Below are 18,622 nucleotides of genomic sequence, written 5' to 3' on the forward strand. Positions count from 1 at the left end.
TGTGTTAATACCTGACGGCAGGCCGAGATTAATGATGTCAGATGAAGCTATCTTCCATGATAAAAAAAACGTACACATAAACACATCTGTACACAAACAGTAAACTCTTTTGTTGTGGCTCTAAATGTTTTGCCATATCAAAACAAAGGTATTTGTATTGCGGTTCATGCTTTATAGTCGCTTTAACAGATTAGAATTTTTTATCTAAATTGTATTGATTTTTAAATTAGAAGCAAAAACAGAATGGTCTGACTGGACTAAATTGATCTGAATCATGACGTTGTTGACATTTTAGAGCTGCTACACAACTGAAATGGAAGACTTTTGCAGCATTAAAGATTCCATAGTTCACCCAAAAAAGAAAGTTGTCATAATTATTCACCCTTAAAGGGATAGTTCACCTTCAAATGCTGGTCCCCATTGACTTCCATAGTATGGAAAACACTACTGTTTCTACTGTTGAAGAATGATGTTTAGCGACCAGTTGCTTGTAGCCATTGACTTCCAGAGGATTTTTTCCTCTGATGCAAGTCAATGGCTACCAGCAACTGTTTGGTTACCTACATTCTTCAAAATATCTTCTTTTGTGAATGATGATTTTTTTTGGGGGGTGAACTATGCCTTTTTAAGGCTGTTATTTTGCTGTTTATTACTGTGATGCTGTTTTGAAACAGTCGGTATTGTGTAAAGCCCTTCATAAATAAATTGACTCTGATGACTTATTTTCAAAGTCACATATTTTGCAAACAAGTTATATGTTATATTGCATTACATTGCAAGTTATAGGTTTAATCAGTTCATTCAATCCTTGGGAATCGAACCCATAACCTTGACATTGCTCTATTGTCTAAACTACAGGAATGCGAGGCTATAGTTTTACCAAGGTTTAACTCCCAGAGTGCACTGCTAATGATAAAGTGCATGTCTTGAATTCACTCCCTATTGTAACTGGTTAGTCTTCAGTGGATTGTGTTTCATAAGTGGTCAGTGAGAGGCCGGTCTCACATGATCTTGCAGAGTGTGGCAAGCCGTCTCTAACGCTGTAGTGGTCCCATTCAAATGCAGCCGGGCTGGAGTGCGAGCGCCCGCCGTGCCGTTGGGTTTTACCTCCCTCCCCTCAGCCCATATTCTCTCTCCCATTGTGCTCCTAATCCCAGCCTGCTTTGTGGTGAATTCCACAGGAGGGACTCCGGTTCTCTGTCTGTGTCACCACTGCTGCCGCTGCAAACGGGGCCTGTGAACGCTTTCTTCCAACCTTTTCGATTTGCATGGAAAAGCGTGTGCCCCCCAGCAGTTTTCAACACCAAAAAGACAACTGAGAGGCATACCGTAACATCCGAGCACAGGAATGAGAGGGATTATCGGAGAGCTTTGATTATTACCCAGTTTTTGTGTTTGTTTGTTTTTCCTTTCCCTCTCACTTTCTGCTGATATTGAAAAGAACAGCCATGGCTTTGTGCTCACTGTCGGTTAAAACATGTGTTTGCGTTCTTGTGTGACTTTTGATTGTGATGGAGTTGTGCGGCGGGCGCTAGTAGATGATGGGCATTGTATTTTTTTTGTAATATCTTTCAGCTGAATACCTGTGGTTCAGGAAACGGTTAAGTCCTTTTAAGGATTGGTTTAAATTTTTTTGCTATATTTACTCAGCTTTACATTGTTTCAAATCCATATGCTTTTATTTTTCCATGCAAAACAAAAAGAGAAATTTAATAAATCTTCAAGCAGCTCTTTTCAATATTCATAGTGACCACATCTGTCGAAAAGCTGCAATAAGCTGTGAAATGGACAAAAAAGGCACCCTATAAGAAGTCCATCTTTTTAAGAAAAGTGACAGATTTTTTTCTTTATATTCACACATTCATAAGTGCTTTTTATTTTCAGATTTTCAAGCATGTTTGCAGCCACACCTTATTTTCTCTCTGCTCAGAGAGCATGCATGCTCTGGGCTTAGCGTAACACGCTCCGGTTATATTTAGACTTTCCCAAAATTTCATATTAGCCAGCTTGTGTACCTTGTTTTAGAATTAAGAGCATAAAGAGCGATTCAAGTGTACGCCTCTCTGTCTTGTCCATGTGAAGACGTCCTGCTGTGTTTTTATTGCTCACATGATTTGGCCATGGACATTATAAACTAATTGCTGGTTCTGCCAGTTTATGCAGATACAGGTCACACATGTGCCCCTTTATTTAGAGAGGTTGTATTGGTTTACTGAAGTAATGACAGTCTGGAAGGGGTTTGATTAGTGTTTCTTTAGCTTGAAACTCTTGCTTTTTGACTTCTAGTCATGTCCAATATGTTATGAAAGTGTTTACTGTTTGATATTGGTATTTTGTGATGACTTCTGTTCATCATAGAGTAGTGATTAGGCAATTAATCACCCCAGCATGCCCATTTGTCCAGTTAAGTGATAGTTTCTGTAGTTCCCTTTTATAATAACATTTATTCATTCATTTTCAGATTTCATTTCTAAATTTTATTGTGCTTGAGATCGTAAAAGTATCAGTATTTTTTGGTACCAAGTCGATACTAAAATAAAATGAATATTTTTTTAATGTTAGTATGTAATAGAGTTTTGAATTGCATTTTGAAAAGCAAATATGTTTTTATGAGGTAATAATGTAAACACTAACATTTCATCTTAAAGTCAGATCCTCTTTGCGCATTAGACCTAATAAACTTGAATCCAACAACACAATATTGACAAGAAAAAGAGAAAAGCACATTCCGTGTTCTCTGTCAAAGACTGTTTACATGTATAAGGACTTGAAACAATATCATCTTCTTTGTGTCCACTTTTAGCTGAGATGGACAGTCTGTCTGATCTTTCTCCACCCGGAACCAACCACCTCAGCTTCAGCCAGCAGCCCATCCCGGGCAGCACGGCCGAGCAGTCCCCGTCCCCGGTGCCCCTGTCCCACAGCAGTCAGGCCCCCAGCCGTGCCCAGCTCCCCGGCCTGCACCCCGGCCTGGTGTCCAGCCCCATCAGCCCTCAGCTGGTGAATCAGCAGATCGTCATGGCTCAGATCCTCAACCAGCAATACGCCGTCAACCGTCTCCTGGCCCAGCAGTCCCTGAGCCAGCAGTACCTCAACCACCCGCCCGTCAACCGCGCACTCAACAAACCGCTGGACGCACAGGTGTCCACCAATGCCGAGGTCTCATCAGAGATTTACCAGTGGGTCAGAGACGAGCTGAAGAGGGCAGGAATCTCCCAGGCCGTATTTGCCCGTGTAGCCTTCAACAGGACACAGGTACGTTTATTTGGATTAGAATATATTAAACATTTGGAATAAAAATGCTATTTAAGATAAACATACTACATGGGGCAACATTTTGTTGCAAAGTTTTCTAACCCTGGTTCATCAGCTATAAAACCCTAGCAAGCTGTCTACATAATAATTTGATGGTTGTTTTTTTTAGTCATTATTTTTGTTATAAAAATTGGCAAACAAACTGTTTTTTATATTATTGAAAGAAGTCTCTTATGCAACGCATCATGCTGATTTCTAAGATATCATCTTTTTTGGACATTCCCATAATGCACTGCAACTAGCAGAGTAGAAGAAATGCAACCAAAACAGCAGATAAAAGCCTTCAATACTGGAAAATATTGATAAAAATATTCCAGTCTAGTTAGTTTGATGGCAATATTTTGTTTTTCTGTTTTTCTTTTACTGGGATATAGCAAAATAGAGGAATTTTCAAGAGGTGATTTAAATAGCTCAGTCTGGAAAGAATTCAAAGTAATCTTTTAAAATGATTGGGTGATTTTGTCAAGAATCTATGTAATGTTAAAAAATAATGTTAACCTTTTTTTTTAATTACTTTTTACTCATCCTGAACAATATATATTATATATTTTTTTTCAAATCTAGTCAATTGGTTAGCACTGGCACGTTGCACTTCCAAATGCACGTTACAAGAGACCCAAACTCCCAGCACTTGCAGTAATGGAGCATTTACTGTGAAATCACCAAATAATGAGCTGCACACGTGTAAATGAACACAGTGCTGCATATCGCTCTGAAACTCACTGCGCATATGTTTATTGACAGTGATTTTATTTAGATGTTTTGTGTAGAATGCTGTCTTTGAAGGCAGCTGTATACGTAGGTGGTGTCCAGTGAGGCAGATCCCTAGGATTTGGAACAGAGCCATTAAGAATGTTGTTTTGGTAGATGTGTCAAATTATTTTGTTGACTATTATAAATGCTGAATCAGATGCCCAGCTCTGCCCCAGCTCCATACATTAGCTGTGACATGTTCAAGTGATGCTTGCCACTACACGCTCTGTACATCATTAAAATTCACCCTGCCTTGCTAATATAGTGACAGCAGAACACTCACAGTCAGATGGTTTATCTGCTTTTGTTTTGGGATCAACACAAAGTGCCCAATCATCAAGTAAATGTAGGGTTATCACGACAAAAGCAGACGAGCACTTTTCTGACAGATATTGCATCTCATCATTCAATCAGAAACTTTACAAATCATCAGCTTCCTGGCAGGAGTAACTGATCACTGACTCATGTCTGTTGGTTTGCACGCCCATGGCTTTGACCTTGTTTTTCGTCACTGCACGCGATCTGTTGTCAGCCCTGAGCTGTGACAGGACACTTATTTGTGGCGTAGGCTAAGGCAGATATGACTATTATTATTGTTCATTCAAATTCTTACATTTTCCAACCAGAAACTCATTCCTCACTGTTTGTGCTGTGTCATTGTGTATGAAGGATACCTCAAATTGTGCAGCTTATTGAGCGAGGTGTGTAGATTTACAGTTAGCCCCTTAACAGGCAAAATTCACTTTTGAAAGTTTTTGAGAATTCACTATTAAAATATTTGGATTTTTTTTTTTTTTTTTACTGATACTAGACAAAAGGGCCACAGATTATTGTCTGAACAATATATGAGTCAACTACTAAGAGTGGAAATCGTCATTCATTTATAATAGGGTAATATGATGATTTTCTACTTTAGTTATTTTTTAGATATAAAAAAATTGTCATACAATTAGGGTCAGATTTTTTTTTTTTTTTTTTTACGGATTGTCTAATTCTAGCCAAGAATGCATTTATTCGAGCAAAAATAGAGCAAAAACATTCTTATTGTGAATGTTTTTTAATTTAAATGTTTTCTGTTTGAACATTTATTCTTTCATGAATAGAAAGTTCAAAGAAGCATTTTATTAGATTTTTTTATATAACAATAAACATGTCTTTATTGCAAAATACAATTATTAAATAACCCTAAAAAAGGTTAATTACTAAAAAAAAGAAGCTATAAATATGCATAAATTCTAGATGGACTGCTGTGATTTAGGTTAAAGATGCACAAATACTCAGTACATGTCAAAAGATCTGTAATAACAAAGCGATAGTGAACACATAATAAAAACAGTTCCACACACTTGAGTGCTGTGACATTACTGTGGATCCAATATAGACTTACAAGTTCTTACTGACGTGGTCTGGATTGCAAAAGGTTGTGGTTTCAATTCCCAGGGAACACACATACTGAAAAAAAAAAGTGTAGCCTGAATGCACTGTTAGTCACTTTAGAATATAAGCGTCTGCTAAATGCATAAATGTAAATGTAAACAAGCGGCAATGTTAAATCGGTGGGCGGGGCTAAACAAGCAGTGGGGCTAAACAGGCAGTGATGTAGAATCAGTGGGCGGGGCTACACAGGCAGTGATGTAGAATCGGTGGGTGGGGCTAAACAGGCAGTGATGTAGAATCGGTGGGTGGGGCTAAACAGGCAGTGATGTAGAATCAGTGGGCGGGGCTACACAGGCAGTGATGTAGAATCGGTGGGTGGGGCTAAACAGGCAGTGATGTAGAATCGGTGGGTGGGGCTAAACAGGCAGTGATGTAGAATCAGTGGGCGGGGCTAAACATGCAGTGATGTAGAATCGGTGGGTGGGGCTAAACAGGCGGTGATGTAGAATCGGTGGGTGGGGCTAAACATGCAGTGATGTAGAATCGGTGGGTGGGGCTAAACATGCAGTGATGTAGAATCGGTGGGTGGGGCTAAACAGGCAGTGATGTAGAATCGGTAGGTGATCAGCCACGATTGTCACATTCGACCTGGCAGATTGGCTTCAATATAAGCTGTTTTTAGACTAACAAGGAAGCTTTGAGTTCTGAATTTTTAGATTTCTCAGTTCATGACCCCTTTAAGTTAAAATACTAAAATAATTAAGACAAAAGCTAAAAACTAAATTGTGATAAATGCTATACAGACATATTAAAAAAAGAAACACTAATAAAGAAAAAAAAATCTGAATCTTTAAAGTGTAAAGTAAAAACGCAAAATATATGAAAAACATCTACATTTTCACAATCTTAAAATTTTCACCAAATATATTTGATCAGTGATAGTAAGTCTTGATGGTAATAATATCTGTACCATATTGGGAAGTAAAATATCCTAATACTCTGTCCCTGTCTCGATACATGATAGCAAATACTGGGAAAGTTGTCAGATGAACTCAGCATTGTGGGGATTCTTCACTAGTTGTTATTAGTACAGCCGCGCCCCTCAATTCCAACCGAAAGCCTTGATGACTGTCTGCCATCATCAGGTGAGACAAAGAGAGACGCCCCTGGCCATGTGCCAGCGGCGGGGGGTGGGTTTTGGCTCGGCCGCAGACTGTCACCGCAGCACGCATGAGCGACTGTTGCTGGAGACAGCGGGAAGATAATGTCTCGCAACATTCTGCATAAAACCCCCCTTTGGCAGGAAGTGACTTTAATGTTGTGTTATAGCGATAGGAATCTATAGGAATCAGAGGCCGCGTCATGACAGGCGTGTTTGCACAAATTGGCCTTTAGTTGCACTGGGAAGAATTTGCAATATGCATTTTTATTTTATTTAATGTTTTTCCACAGAGCCCTTAAATACTAATTGTACATCCATCCTCAAACGTGAATCATGGCTGCACGTGGTGGCATGTCGTGTCATCTCAAAATCAAAAAGTTAATGTGGGTTTGGTGGGCCATTTTTAGGTTTTATCATGCAGTTCATTAACCTTGATGGTGTTTGATAGTATTTGATCGGAAGTGTTACTGATTAATCCTAGCATAGCAGCCTTTGGCTTCTACCAGACTTTCAGGCTTCTTTTGCTCTTTTCTAACACACTGTACATTTCTGTTAAAGTAAAAAAAAAAAATAATGTTTGGGTTCAGTAAAAAAAAAAAATTATGCTCACAAACGCCAGATTTATTTGATCAAAAATACACAAAATTTTGCGCATATTTTTAAATATATTTTAAAATGTAATTTATTCCTGTGATCAAAGCTGAATTTTCAGCATCATGTCTCCAGTCACAAGATCCTTCAGAAATCATTTTAATATGCTGCTCAATCATTTCTTATTACTGATGTTGAAAACAATTATGCTGCTTTATGTTTTTGTTGAAAAAGCGATACATTGTTGTGACATTTTTTTTGTAATGTCAATTTAATGCATCCTTTCTGAGTATTCATTTCTCTAATAAAATAATTTAAAGTTTATTAAAATCTTGTGTATTTGGATAGTAGTAAACGAAAATGACATTTTTCAGTAACTTTCGGAAGCGTTTTTGATTCTGATTTCCAAGTTTTGTAGTTTTAATCACATTACTGTATAAATAACATATTTGTAAAATAAAACAAAAAAAACAAATTATAATATCCATAAAAGTTTTAGCACTGCATTAGATTACTTTAATAAAAAGCACAGACATGTCCAATTTATTTCTATGGGTCAATTGCTTTGTCGCATATGTAGTGGAGAGAAAGTGTTAATTGTTGCTCTTTTCTAAGAGGACGTGTTTATTTGTGTCTCTCCCCCAGGGTCTTCTATCTGAGATTCTTAGAAAAGAGGAAGACCCCAAGACAGCGTCTCAGTCGCTCCTGGTCAACCTGCGAGCGATGCAGAACTTCCTGCAGCTACCGGAAGCGGAGCGTGACCGCATCTACCAGGACGAGAGGGAGCGCAGCTTGACTGCGGCTTCTGCTATGGGCCCTGCGCCGCTCATCAGCACCCCTCCCACACGCCCTGTACAGGTAACACACTCAAAAGTGCACTTCGATGGGCACTAAACCATCGGTTCTCCTTGCTGTAGGGGGGTAACCTTTGGTGCATGGCGAAAACTGTTTATTTATTTATTGTATTTTTGTCTTTTTTTCCAGTTAAAATATCTATGCATCCTTACAATGAGATAGTTTTATTTGGATACATTTTACTTATCAAAGACAGAACAGATATATATTGATTTAGATGTATTTTTCTTTTGTTTTTTTGGCAATGTTTTTTTTTATTATTATTCATAAATCTAACAGATTTAAATAGGTTCTGTGTCTTGTTTATTTATATATTATAAAAACAAAAAACAATCTATCTTGAGTTAAATGAGTTTTTCTTACTCTGTATTTTATGCTTAAGTCTAACAGATTTAAATAAGGTCTCTTTCTTGGTCATATTTTTTTATAAAAATAAAAAAAAGAGTACAAATGACTAACATAAAACATGTAAAACATTAATTCAAGAAAATATGATCTTAATTCATAATCAGAAAAAAAAGATAAAACAAGATGGATTTATTTGGATACATTTCACTTATCAATGTAATATATAAGTAATATATCTGGAATTAGGTTAATTTCCATTTCTCTGTTGGTAAATGTTTTATTCATAAATCTAACAGGCTTAAATATGTTTTCTGTCTTATTCATTTATATTTTGCAATTTTGTTAATATCTTTTTTTTTTTTTTTATAACATGCACAGATCATTCATACACAGTAAGACCACAGACATACATTAATACAGTAAATGGGGTCATGTTAAATTTAAACAGATTCTGTACTCTCACTTTATGTAAATGCATGAAAGTGAACACTCAGACTCAGTTTCAGAACAAATATTTAGCATGCTCTCACTCACTAACATAATGAGTGATTAGCAAAGTTGTGTTTTCATCAGTCATCGTCAGAATATTTGCTTTGCGCAGACAGGAATGTAATGCGTAAATTCCTGAGGACCCCTGCCAACTGCTGGAAAAAATGACTTTATTTTAACATGCATTAAAAAAATAAAAATTCCACAGCAGCTTTACTCACAAGAAAAGAGTGTAAGATTGTATTAGCAATGGAAGATGGGGAAAACCTGTTTGGTAAAGGTCATTATTTTTGCAGTTATGTTTGGTGTGTCTAGTGGCCCAGAAATGCCCAGAAATGATGCACTGCGGCTTTAAATGACAGTGTATTACAGTAATGTGTTGTTCAGGAGCTCACACATGATGGTGAATACTAACACAACATCAAGCACCTCATTACAACCCCACAACTAGATCTCTGTATTTACAAATCTTGACCGACATGCAGTTAACTACAGATGCATTAATACAGACTAAACAAAAGCAAGACGTTTGACTTTGACTTATGTAATGTGATGACTTTTAGCCTAGTGAAAAGAAAACATCAAAATATGTTTTAAATGTTTAAAGACAGACATTTCCATTTCAGTAGCACTTAAATCTAACCATCTTAGCAATTGTATTTTTATTTATGTTTCTAGGTATAAAATGTGCATGTATAACATTTTATGCCTAGTGAAAATGTTTTTTTTTTTTTTTTGCCTGTTGGCAATATTTTCTGATTTATGAAGAGATAAACTGAAATCCAAAATTGCCTTAAGTCTTTAATGTCACCTGTAATGTCAACAAATGAAAACTATTTAGAAACTGGCTTTAGCCAGTGTTAAGATTTCTGTTCTGCAAATTAATGCACATTTAATTATATAATGCCTCTTATGCATATATAACATAACATTTCAGAAAAAATTTAATAACAGTTTGATTTGTCCAGTGTTGGATTTATTAATAGAGGTGTTAACAGCTGGACACATCACATTTATGCATTGTAAATTTTATTTAGCAGACGCTTTTATTCAAATATTAAATGCACCACCTCTATTTTTATTTTTTTTTATTCTGTATTGTTATTGGCGATTAGCAATGCAAAAGTGTCAATTCATCAATGCATCTGTACTTTGGTGGAAACATTTAATGCAGGAAAGATATCAGGAAGCGTTTCTTTCACCCGCAGCTGTTCTAGAGCTCTGAACTCTTCAAGCAGGGCCAGAAAGGTATGCAGAGTCTCCTTCAAACGCAGTTGAGTGTGTCTTAGTGGATCGGACACAAAGCCTTCCTGTGTGTGTTGGACTGAGGAGGCTCTTTTATACAGGAGAAAAACTCCCTCACACACAGAATGTGTAAAGAACGAAATGTCATCAGTGTTCACTCAAGCGTGTACGCATTTGTGTGTGTGTTTGTGTGCGTCATGTCCTTGTGTGTGTGTGCAAACCAGATGCTGCTTTCCTGTTCAGATCCCATTATCAGATGGTTCTGTAACCTGATTATTCAGCAACTGCGTCTAATTCGTCAGTCTCGTACAATGCTCGGCAAAAATATCCATTATCTGATGATATTTGTTCAAACTGGTGAAGTTTTGAATTAAAGAGCAAATCGATGCACTGCTTGACACATAATGGCTGTATTCCAAAACCCAGTGCTTCCTTGGTGCATAGACAGCATCCTAACTGAAATATGGAGCCCCAGATTTGGAACGTTCTACATAGGCAGCAAAAAGCATATAAGCATCTAATAAGCATAAAAATGTTTAGCATGCAAAAATATTGGTTAATCTTAAAATTCTACATTTTATTTGAACATAATTAATGTTATTAATTTGTTAGTATTTTTCAGTATTTTATTTATTTTAACATTCTAAATTATATTTACATTTTTTTTTTCAATTTAAAATAATTAATGGTATTTGTTACCATTTAATAAATTATATATTATATATTCAATAAAATAATATATAAATATAATATAGTATAGTATAAAATAATATAATACTTTTTGAACTTGATGTCTTTTATGTGCATGTTTAGATGAGCTTTGTTGTCTGTTTTTGAACATGCCATCAGTCAGATAATATTTTGTCCATCATTGGCTCTTTTGCATAAAATGTTTGATAAAGCAGGTTCATGTAGAGGGAAGTCTTTAGATGCATGGCAGCTTGATGCTGACAGATATGAGTGAGATGTTTGCAGGATTTTCTGCTGTAAATCAGCAGGGTGGCACGTCTTGCAGCGCTGCAAGGCTTTTATGGAGGTCATAAAAACGGATGTGAAGGAATGTTTCTCACACATACGTTAATGGATCGTCAGACAGTGTGCAAGTTTGCAGACGCTCATCCCTTTATAATCAGATATGGTCACAAAATAACTCTGCCTAGACACTGATGCTTCTTCACATGTAACTGATGCTTCACTGACAGCCTCTTCAACGCTCCTGCGCTGGCAGTTTGGAGCCCCTTCATGTTATAGCCATGTTTCCAAGTCATTTTCCTGCAGAAATCACTGCTGTGTGATAGAAATCTCACCATGTGTGACTAGAGTGTTATTTTAACCTGTTGCTTTAAACGTGTGTGTGTGTGTGTGTGTGTGTTCACAGCCCAGAAGAGAGGACTGTAACAATGTGAGACCAGAAGACTGGAATCCCAGAATTCCAGTGGGCATCTCTCCCGTGAGTGCACATATGGTCCACTGTTATTGCAAAAAGTGATTCATGATTTTGTTCTTTATTATAAACCTATAAACATATATATTATTAAAAAGATTTGCTAAAACAATTATTAATTAAATAAATGATAATCTATAATAATAATAATAATAATAATAATAATAATAATAATAATAATAATAATAATAATAATAATTATAATAATAGCAAAAATAATAATTATTATATAACATATTTTAAAATATGTTTAAACCTCCTTAACTGCTGTATGATAAAAATATGAAAAATAACTGTCATTTTTCAGATTTAATATATTATTTATCTAAAGCTGAATTTGACTCCAGTCTTCAGTATCACATGATCCTTCAGAAATCATTCTAATATGCTGATTTGCTGCTCAAAAAAATATTAGAATGTCAATTTAATATTAAACTTTTATGATATTATATTATTAACCTTTTTAACTGTCTTTACTGTCACTTTTGATAATTTTAATGCATCTTTGCTGAAAAAAAAAAAAAAAAAAATCTAAATAAATGAATAAATACAAATTTTACTGACCCCAAACTTTTGAACAGTGATTTATGTATATATATATATATATATATATATATATATATATATATATATATATATATATATATATATATATATATATATAAAATATATGTATATATTGTTGTTGTCATTATTATTATTATTATTATTATTATTATTATTATTAACCTTCTTGTTTTAAAGTCAGTCTATCTAACTTTTGTAGACTAACTTTTATTTAATTTTTTTTTGTTGTTGCATGATTTCTCCTCTGCTCAGGTGAAGCCCAGCCCTCTGACCTCAGAGTGGAACGGGAAATCGGAGAACTGCGTGTTAAACATCAACTCCTCCATCTACGACGAGATCCAGCAGGAGATGAAGAGGGCCAAAGTGTCCCAGGCCATGTTCGCCAAGGTCGCCGCCTCAAAGAGCCAGGTACGGCCCGCTCCCACTTCGACTTTCAGCTGCCTATCATGCTTGAACCGCTCGTCCGGTTGACAAAACATTGATAAACATTTCTGTGTACAGTCTACAGAAAGCTTAGATAGCCAGATAAAAGCCTAAAAGCAGGGCTTTGTTAAGCCTCACAGGTAGCTCAGGGCCGTAATGACTTGCTCTGCTTTATTGTGGGTTTGTGAACAGCAGACAGTGTTGCAACATAAAACAAATGTGTTTATATAATTCACACCGTTATCTCACATAGCGAACAGCCTTCTGCTGAATACAGGCCTCTGTGAGAGACATTACCGTCTGTTTTAGCCTATTAAAACTAATTAAAGAAACGCAAGGCGAGCCCCATTATTAAAGGTTTCACATATCTATGTGCACACTTAAAGATTTTCACAGTTACATCTGATGTGAATAGAAGCCCTAAATAATCTAGAAATATCAGCAGGTTTTTGCTGATTGCACTGATTACGGTGCCAGATACTTTTGTTTCACCAAATTACAGTTTGATGCACAAACCACTGTTTTTGTCGAAGCGAGTTCAAAGCCGAGAAGGGTGGAGGAGAGAAAAGACAAACCGGGGCATTTATTCACGTTAAGATTCTCGTATAAAATGCCGGTTTGAGAGAAAAGAGCCCCTCTCTGTCTGAGCCCGTGTGCTCCATTCATGGCTGGTGTGAATGTGAATTGAGCAGCAGATAAGAACTGTGCTAATTACGCAGCTGAAAAAGGGGCCCGGGAGAGCACTTATCTCCGGCTCCATCTCGTAATGTGTGCTCCCCGGGCAGCTGGTACCCCCTCCTTCCCGTTCCCAGCCCCCTCTGCGGGACCCACGGGGCCCTCCGGCTGAATGTCCGGCCGGTGCCGATGCAGAGCAATCATATTTACAAAACGGGGGCTATGATGTCGTAATTAGCGGTGAGGAAGCTCTTTTTCATTTGAGGTGAGACGATTGAAGAATCATAGAGGGAAGTCAGTTGATATCAGTCATAATTACAGTACGTTTTTATTCTGATCGGTCAGTTTGGTCGCATTTTGAGTCTTTTTAATGAAGAATAGTTGATCGGTCTTACCTGAACATACTCATTTTGTCATTTGTCATTTAAGCTACATTTCTTATCATCAATGATGAAAAGAGTTGCTCTGCTTAATATTTTAGTGGAAACGGTGAAACATTTTTCTTTCATAATTATTTGATGAATAGATAGCATTTATTTGAAATAGAAAACTTTTGTAGCATTCTAATTGTCTTTACTGTCGCTTTTGATCAATTTAATGCATCCTTCCTGAATTAAAGTTTTAATTTCTTAAACAAAGTTGCATTGACCCCGAACTTTAGAATGATAGTTTATGAAATAATAAATAAATGATTTTTGTGTCGTAATAATAATAATAATACATTATTTTTATTTGTATTATTATACAGTTCCTTACAGGCCAAAGCTACATGCAAATTATGTTCTTAGAACGTTTCTTTTTAGAATGTAAAATAGCAAAATAAATAAACTAAATTATATTATGTAAATTAAGTCCGGTTTATGATTTTATGAACCAAGTTGGTAATAATTCACAATAAGTTCCCATTAAAACTCAAAAGCCTTCACTACAACCTGCTAAAATGTTAACGCTTGCCTTAATTTGAAGAAATTATGACAGAAATATATTGTAAAGTAGAATGTATTTCTCAAAGTAATAGCAATAATAATACAGTTATTAAAACATTATACATTTTTTGTCTATATTTGAATCATAGTTTCATTTGATTGATCAGTTTTTTTTTATTGCATTTTAAAAGATCGATTAAATTAGGGTTTATACATTCAAATGATCACCTCCCTTATGGTTATAAATGTGTATTGAATCATAAAACAGAATTCAGAAAAAAATTCAACTGAAAACAGAATTGGGGGGGGGGGGTTGATTTCCTAATTTTATTTGATTACATAAAAAAACAAAACAAAACAGCCTTTAGATTTTAAAGGGCCCTGAGATCACTTAAATAATATTAATAACAGATACAACTTTTGATTTTAAGATTAATAAATGCTATTTTTCATAATTAGTTTAAATATAGTTAACAAATGTTAGCAAATGAAGCCTTATCGTAAAGAGTAGCCACAGTCTGTGTGTTCTTGTCTGTCCCTCTCAGCCCGTGCTGAAGGACCTCAGGGTCCCAGACGGCGTGTGGTGGGAGGCGTTTTGCCGTATGCTTATCTTCCGTGGCGTGTCAGATTAATTGGCGCGTCCATCAGTGCAGGAATCCTCGTCCGTAACGGAGGTAGACTGCAGCAGCACTGGCCACAGCACATGCTAGAGATCTGGCACAGGATGTGTGTCTGGCTTCCGCAGCCACGGGGCTCCAGGCTCGGCCCAGATCTGCCCTCGACGAGAGCCATGGAGGTGGGAGGTGTTGAGGGGGAGGCGCAGCACTCATCCCCTGGGCTTTCATAGCCGTAAACAGTAGTTTGAGGGGGTTAAAGAGAGCCATCATGTGTGTCTGTGAGTGTGTATGGCTGTGGTGTAAATGAGTGTGTGTGTGTTGTTTATTGGGGGATGGGCACTGGATTGGAGCCATGCCGTCCCCCTCTCTGGGCACACATCCATACAGGACGTGAGTGCCAGGCTTTATCTATTTGGTGGCACTTTCATATTCCGAGTAGCATTTCAATTAATTTCTCCTCCTGCACCACAGAAAAACCAAAATTTCTGCAGCTTGTAAACTGAAAAAGAAACGTATAAATTGTTTATTTGTACACTCTCGTTGATTTGCAGATTTTGCGAAAATTTTTTGACGTTTTGGAGGTGAAACGAAAGCAGGTTGTAGTGGTGAATTTCTTTCCTTCCCTCCTTCAGTTCAGGATATCTTCGCCTGTCTATTTGTAGTTTTTATTTGAAATATAATTCATATGGCATAATTCATGAACCCAAGTTTAAGGTCAACATAAAGTGCAGTTCACAACCAAATTTTTCGAATGCATTTTTGATGAGTTAAGATTGGGTACAATATTTTTGTTTGTTTGTTTTTGGAAGAAGGAGGCATTTATTTGCCCAATAATATAGTAAAAACAGTCATATTGTGAAAGATTATTACAATTTAAACAATCTTTTTCTATTCAAATGTATTATAGAAGGTCATTTATTCCTATGATGTAAAGCTGAATTTTCAGCATCATTACTCCAGTCTTCGGTGTCACATGATCTTCAGAAACCATACTGATATGCTGATTTGCATATGTTTATATACATGTCTCATGTGTGTGTGTGTGTGTGTGTGTGTGTGTATAACATTATAAGTGGCTGTACTGTACTTTTTATCAGTTTATTATGCCATTTTCATTGCTGAATGAAGCTAATAATAATTTTAAAATACCTTACTGACTCCGAACTTTGGAATGGTAGTGTATACCAATTTTAATGGGGATTTAATAATTTAATAGTCATTATTAATTTCAATATGTATTAAAATAATGTGTGTATATATAGTGTGTGTATGTACACACACACACACGCACGCACGCACACACACACACACACACACACACACACACACACACACACACACACACATATATATATATATATATATACATACAGATACACACAATATTTAAAAAATAATTTGGAATAACACGATGCACTGATGAATCATTCACTATAAGACACAGAAGGAACATGTAATATTATGTAAATAGGATCAGTCTTGATTTCATGTTGAGTAGATTTAGGGGTTTGTTAAAGTCCCTAATTTTGAATATGAGCAATAGTGAAAGTGACGTATGACTGAGCAAACGCCACTAATACAGACATGACAGTGCTGAACTGGCATTCACAGAGCTCTGCTGGGGCTGGGAGAATAGAGAGAAGAGGGGCATTATGGGAGTTGTGCTGACACCCTCTGATGGTGAATACAATCACGGCCCCTGCTGTCAGAAGACAAGCCCTTTAGAACCCAGAGCCATTCCCTCGGAGTGACCTGTCTCTCTCTCTCTCTCTCTGTGTGTCTGTAAGTCTCTCTCTCGCTCCTGGAAGAGGCTGTGGTAATTAGCAGGGCTCTAATGAGACAGAATGTCAGTGATCTGCCGCAGTACAGGGGGGCAGGCGATAGGCCGGTGTGTGTATGAAGGGGGGTAGAGGAGGCTGTGCCATCTGTCACTGAGCGCCTGGCTCGCTGCTCTCTAGGGGGGAACAGTGGGTCGGCAAAAGTGAGCGTGTGAGAGAGAGATGTATAAAAAATGTGCAGAATTGACTTTGTATATGATCAGTACAAAATTGCGGTTGTAATTTTAACTGGTGGTGAACTATCATCTATTTGCAGATAATAAGCTGTTTTGTTGATTTAACAGTTGTGGTGTGTCCCAATTGTATCAGTTTCACAGCCTTGTCAACATGATAAACCCCGCATTTATCAGTCATTCTAATCATAACATTTCCGTTTATATATATATATATATATATATATATATATATATATATATATATATATATATATATATATATATATATATATATAAATATATATTGTTGCTTTTTTACATTTTAAAATGTTTATTTATTCATTCATTTTTTTTATTCATTTTATTCTACTTCATAGTTTCCAATTACATAATTATAATATATTACCATTATACACTTGTACATAGTGTTTTGATACTGGCCATCATAAATACTTGACCATTACAAAAATTATGAAATTTTGGTCAGTTATTTTAATAACTGACCAATAACTGAATGTAGCTTCCTATATATATATAGGAAGCTACATTCATTCAAATGTTTACACTTCTAATAAACCAATATATATCAACCTGGCCTATCAGTCAACCAAAAAATCTTGGCCTGGTTCATTTATTAAAAGTTTCTGTTTTCAGATATTTTTTCATTGAATTTTGATTTGAATATTGTGTAAAATAAGTGTTTTTTAAATTTGTATTGTATCTGTAATCAGGTTAATGTAACCAGGCAATCCCAATAACAGTTTCCAGGAAAACAGATCAGCAAATTTGATGACATCACCTTGCACTCAGGGGTGTCGTGCAGATTTTTGTCTAGTAAAATTTAGACTGAGACGTTCCCTTCTCCTGATAAGACCTGCTTCTGACTAGCAAGTAGGCTGTAAAGTGAACTGTTCATTTGATCAGCTGTGTTTGAGCTGTTCCTGTGGGCGGGGCGTTTGAGGAGCAGGCGTGGCCTAAATAAATAGCATTTATTTGGTCTGTATTTCCAGGGCAAGTTAGACTCATCCTCTGCCTCTGCACTTCTGCATTTGCTTTCATTAAGGCACAAGAACCCAATGCTGGATGCAAACGAAATTACGCTCCTACTGTATATGGAAGTTCAGTCCTCCCTCTTCCTGTTCTGATGGACCCTATAATTTGAAAGAGAATATATGTTTTCATTATCATGCTTCATTTTGAAGAGTTGTTTGTTTGCGGTTATGAATTCACTGTCTCCCAGGTGTGTGTGCGAGGCAGATGGGAGCGGCGGGCCTGTGAGAGTGGAAATAGGGCCATGATGACTGATTATTAATTGATTTATTTATTTATCTGGCTGCCTGGTTATTAGGTTGCCTTGGAAACAGCTGCAGTCCCCCTGTATTATTAAAGACACAATATTCGTGAACCAGAGACCCAGATGTCTGGGAAATTAATTCCGCGTATGATTTATCACAGTGCTCGCTTCCAAACGAATGTTTTTCCTTGTTGTTTAACTCGTTCGTTGACCATCTTGTGGTTCTCCAGCTTGTTCTCCATCTGTTATGCTCTCTCTCTCTCTCTCTCTCTCTCTCTCTCTCTCCTCAGCATGTAAGGTAGCGTTAGAGGTGGCCCGGTTTCTTGCACTCTCCTCTGTCAGACCACACAGGGCTTGTTCTGAGGCCCATTCTCGCTAATCTGATCAGGCAGGCAAATACGCAGAGAAAAGCGGCTTTAATGATCCCCCTAATTACCTCAAGTCAATACCAACTGTATTATTAGACTCCGGGAAAATATTCCATTAGGGTCCCCCCTGTGGGACTCCCTGCACGTAGCTATGTCACGCACCACGCGCCCCCATGCTTG

At 36.8% G+C, this 18,622-nt stretch overlaps 1 protein-coding gene across 5 annotated transcripts in view; it reads left to right on the forward strand.

The window, feature by feature from the left end:
- LOC113059345 (DNA-binding protein SATB1) overlaps positions 1-18,622 on the forward strand; it is a 53,360-nt gene that overhangs the window by 22,680 nt on the left and 12,058 nt on the right. For all 5 annotated transcript variants that reach the window (XM_026227786.1, XM_026227789.1, XM_026227788.1 and 2 more), the window contains 4 exons: positions 2,804-3,255; positions 7,844-8,056; positions 11,514-11,585; positions 12,399-12,554. In XM_026227786.1, the coding sequence (XP_026083571.1) occupies positions 2,804-3,255; positions 7,844-8,056; positions 11,514-11,585; positions 12,399-12,554 (893 nt within the window). The remainder of the gene's footprint in view (positions 1-2,803; positions 3,256-7,843; positions 8,057-11,513; positions 11,586-12,398; positions 12,555-18,622) is intronic.

This window comes from Carassius auratus, chromosome 41, assembly GCF_003368295.1.
Source record: "Carassius auratus strain Wakin chromosome 41, ASM336829v1, whole genome shotgun sequence".
NCBI lineage: Eukaryota > Metazoa > Chordata > Actinopteri > Cypriniformes > Cyprinidae > Carassius > Carassius auratus.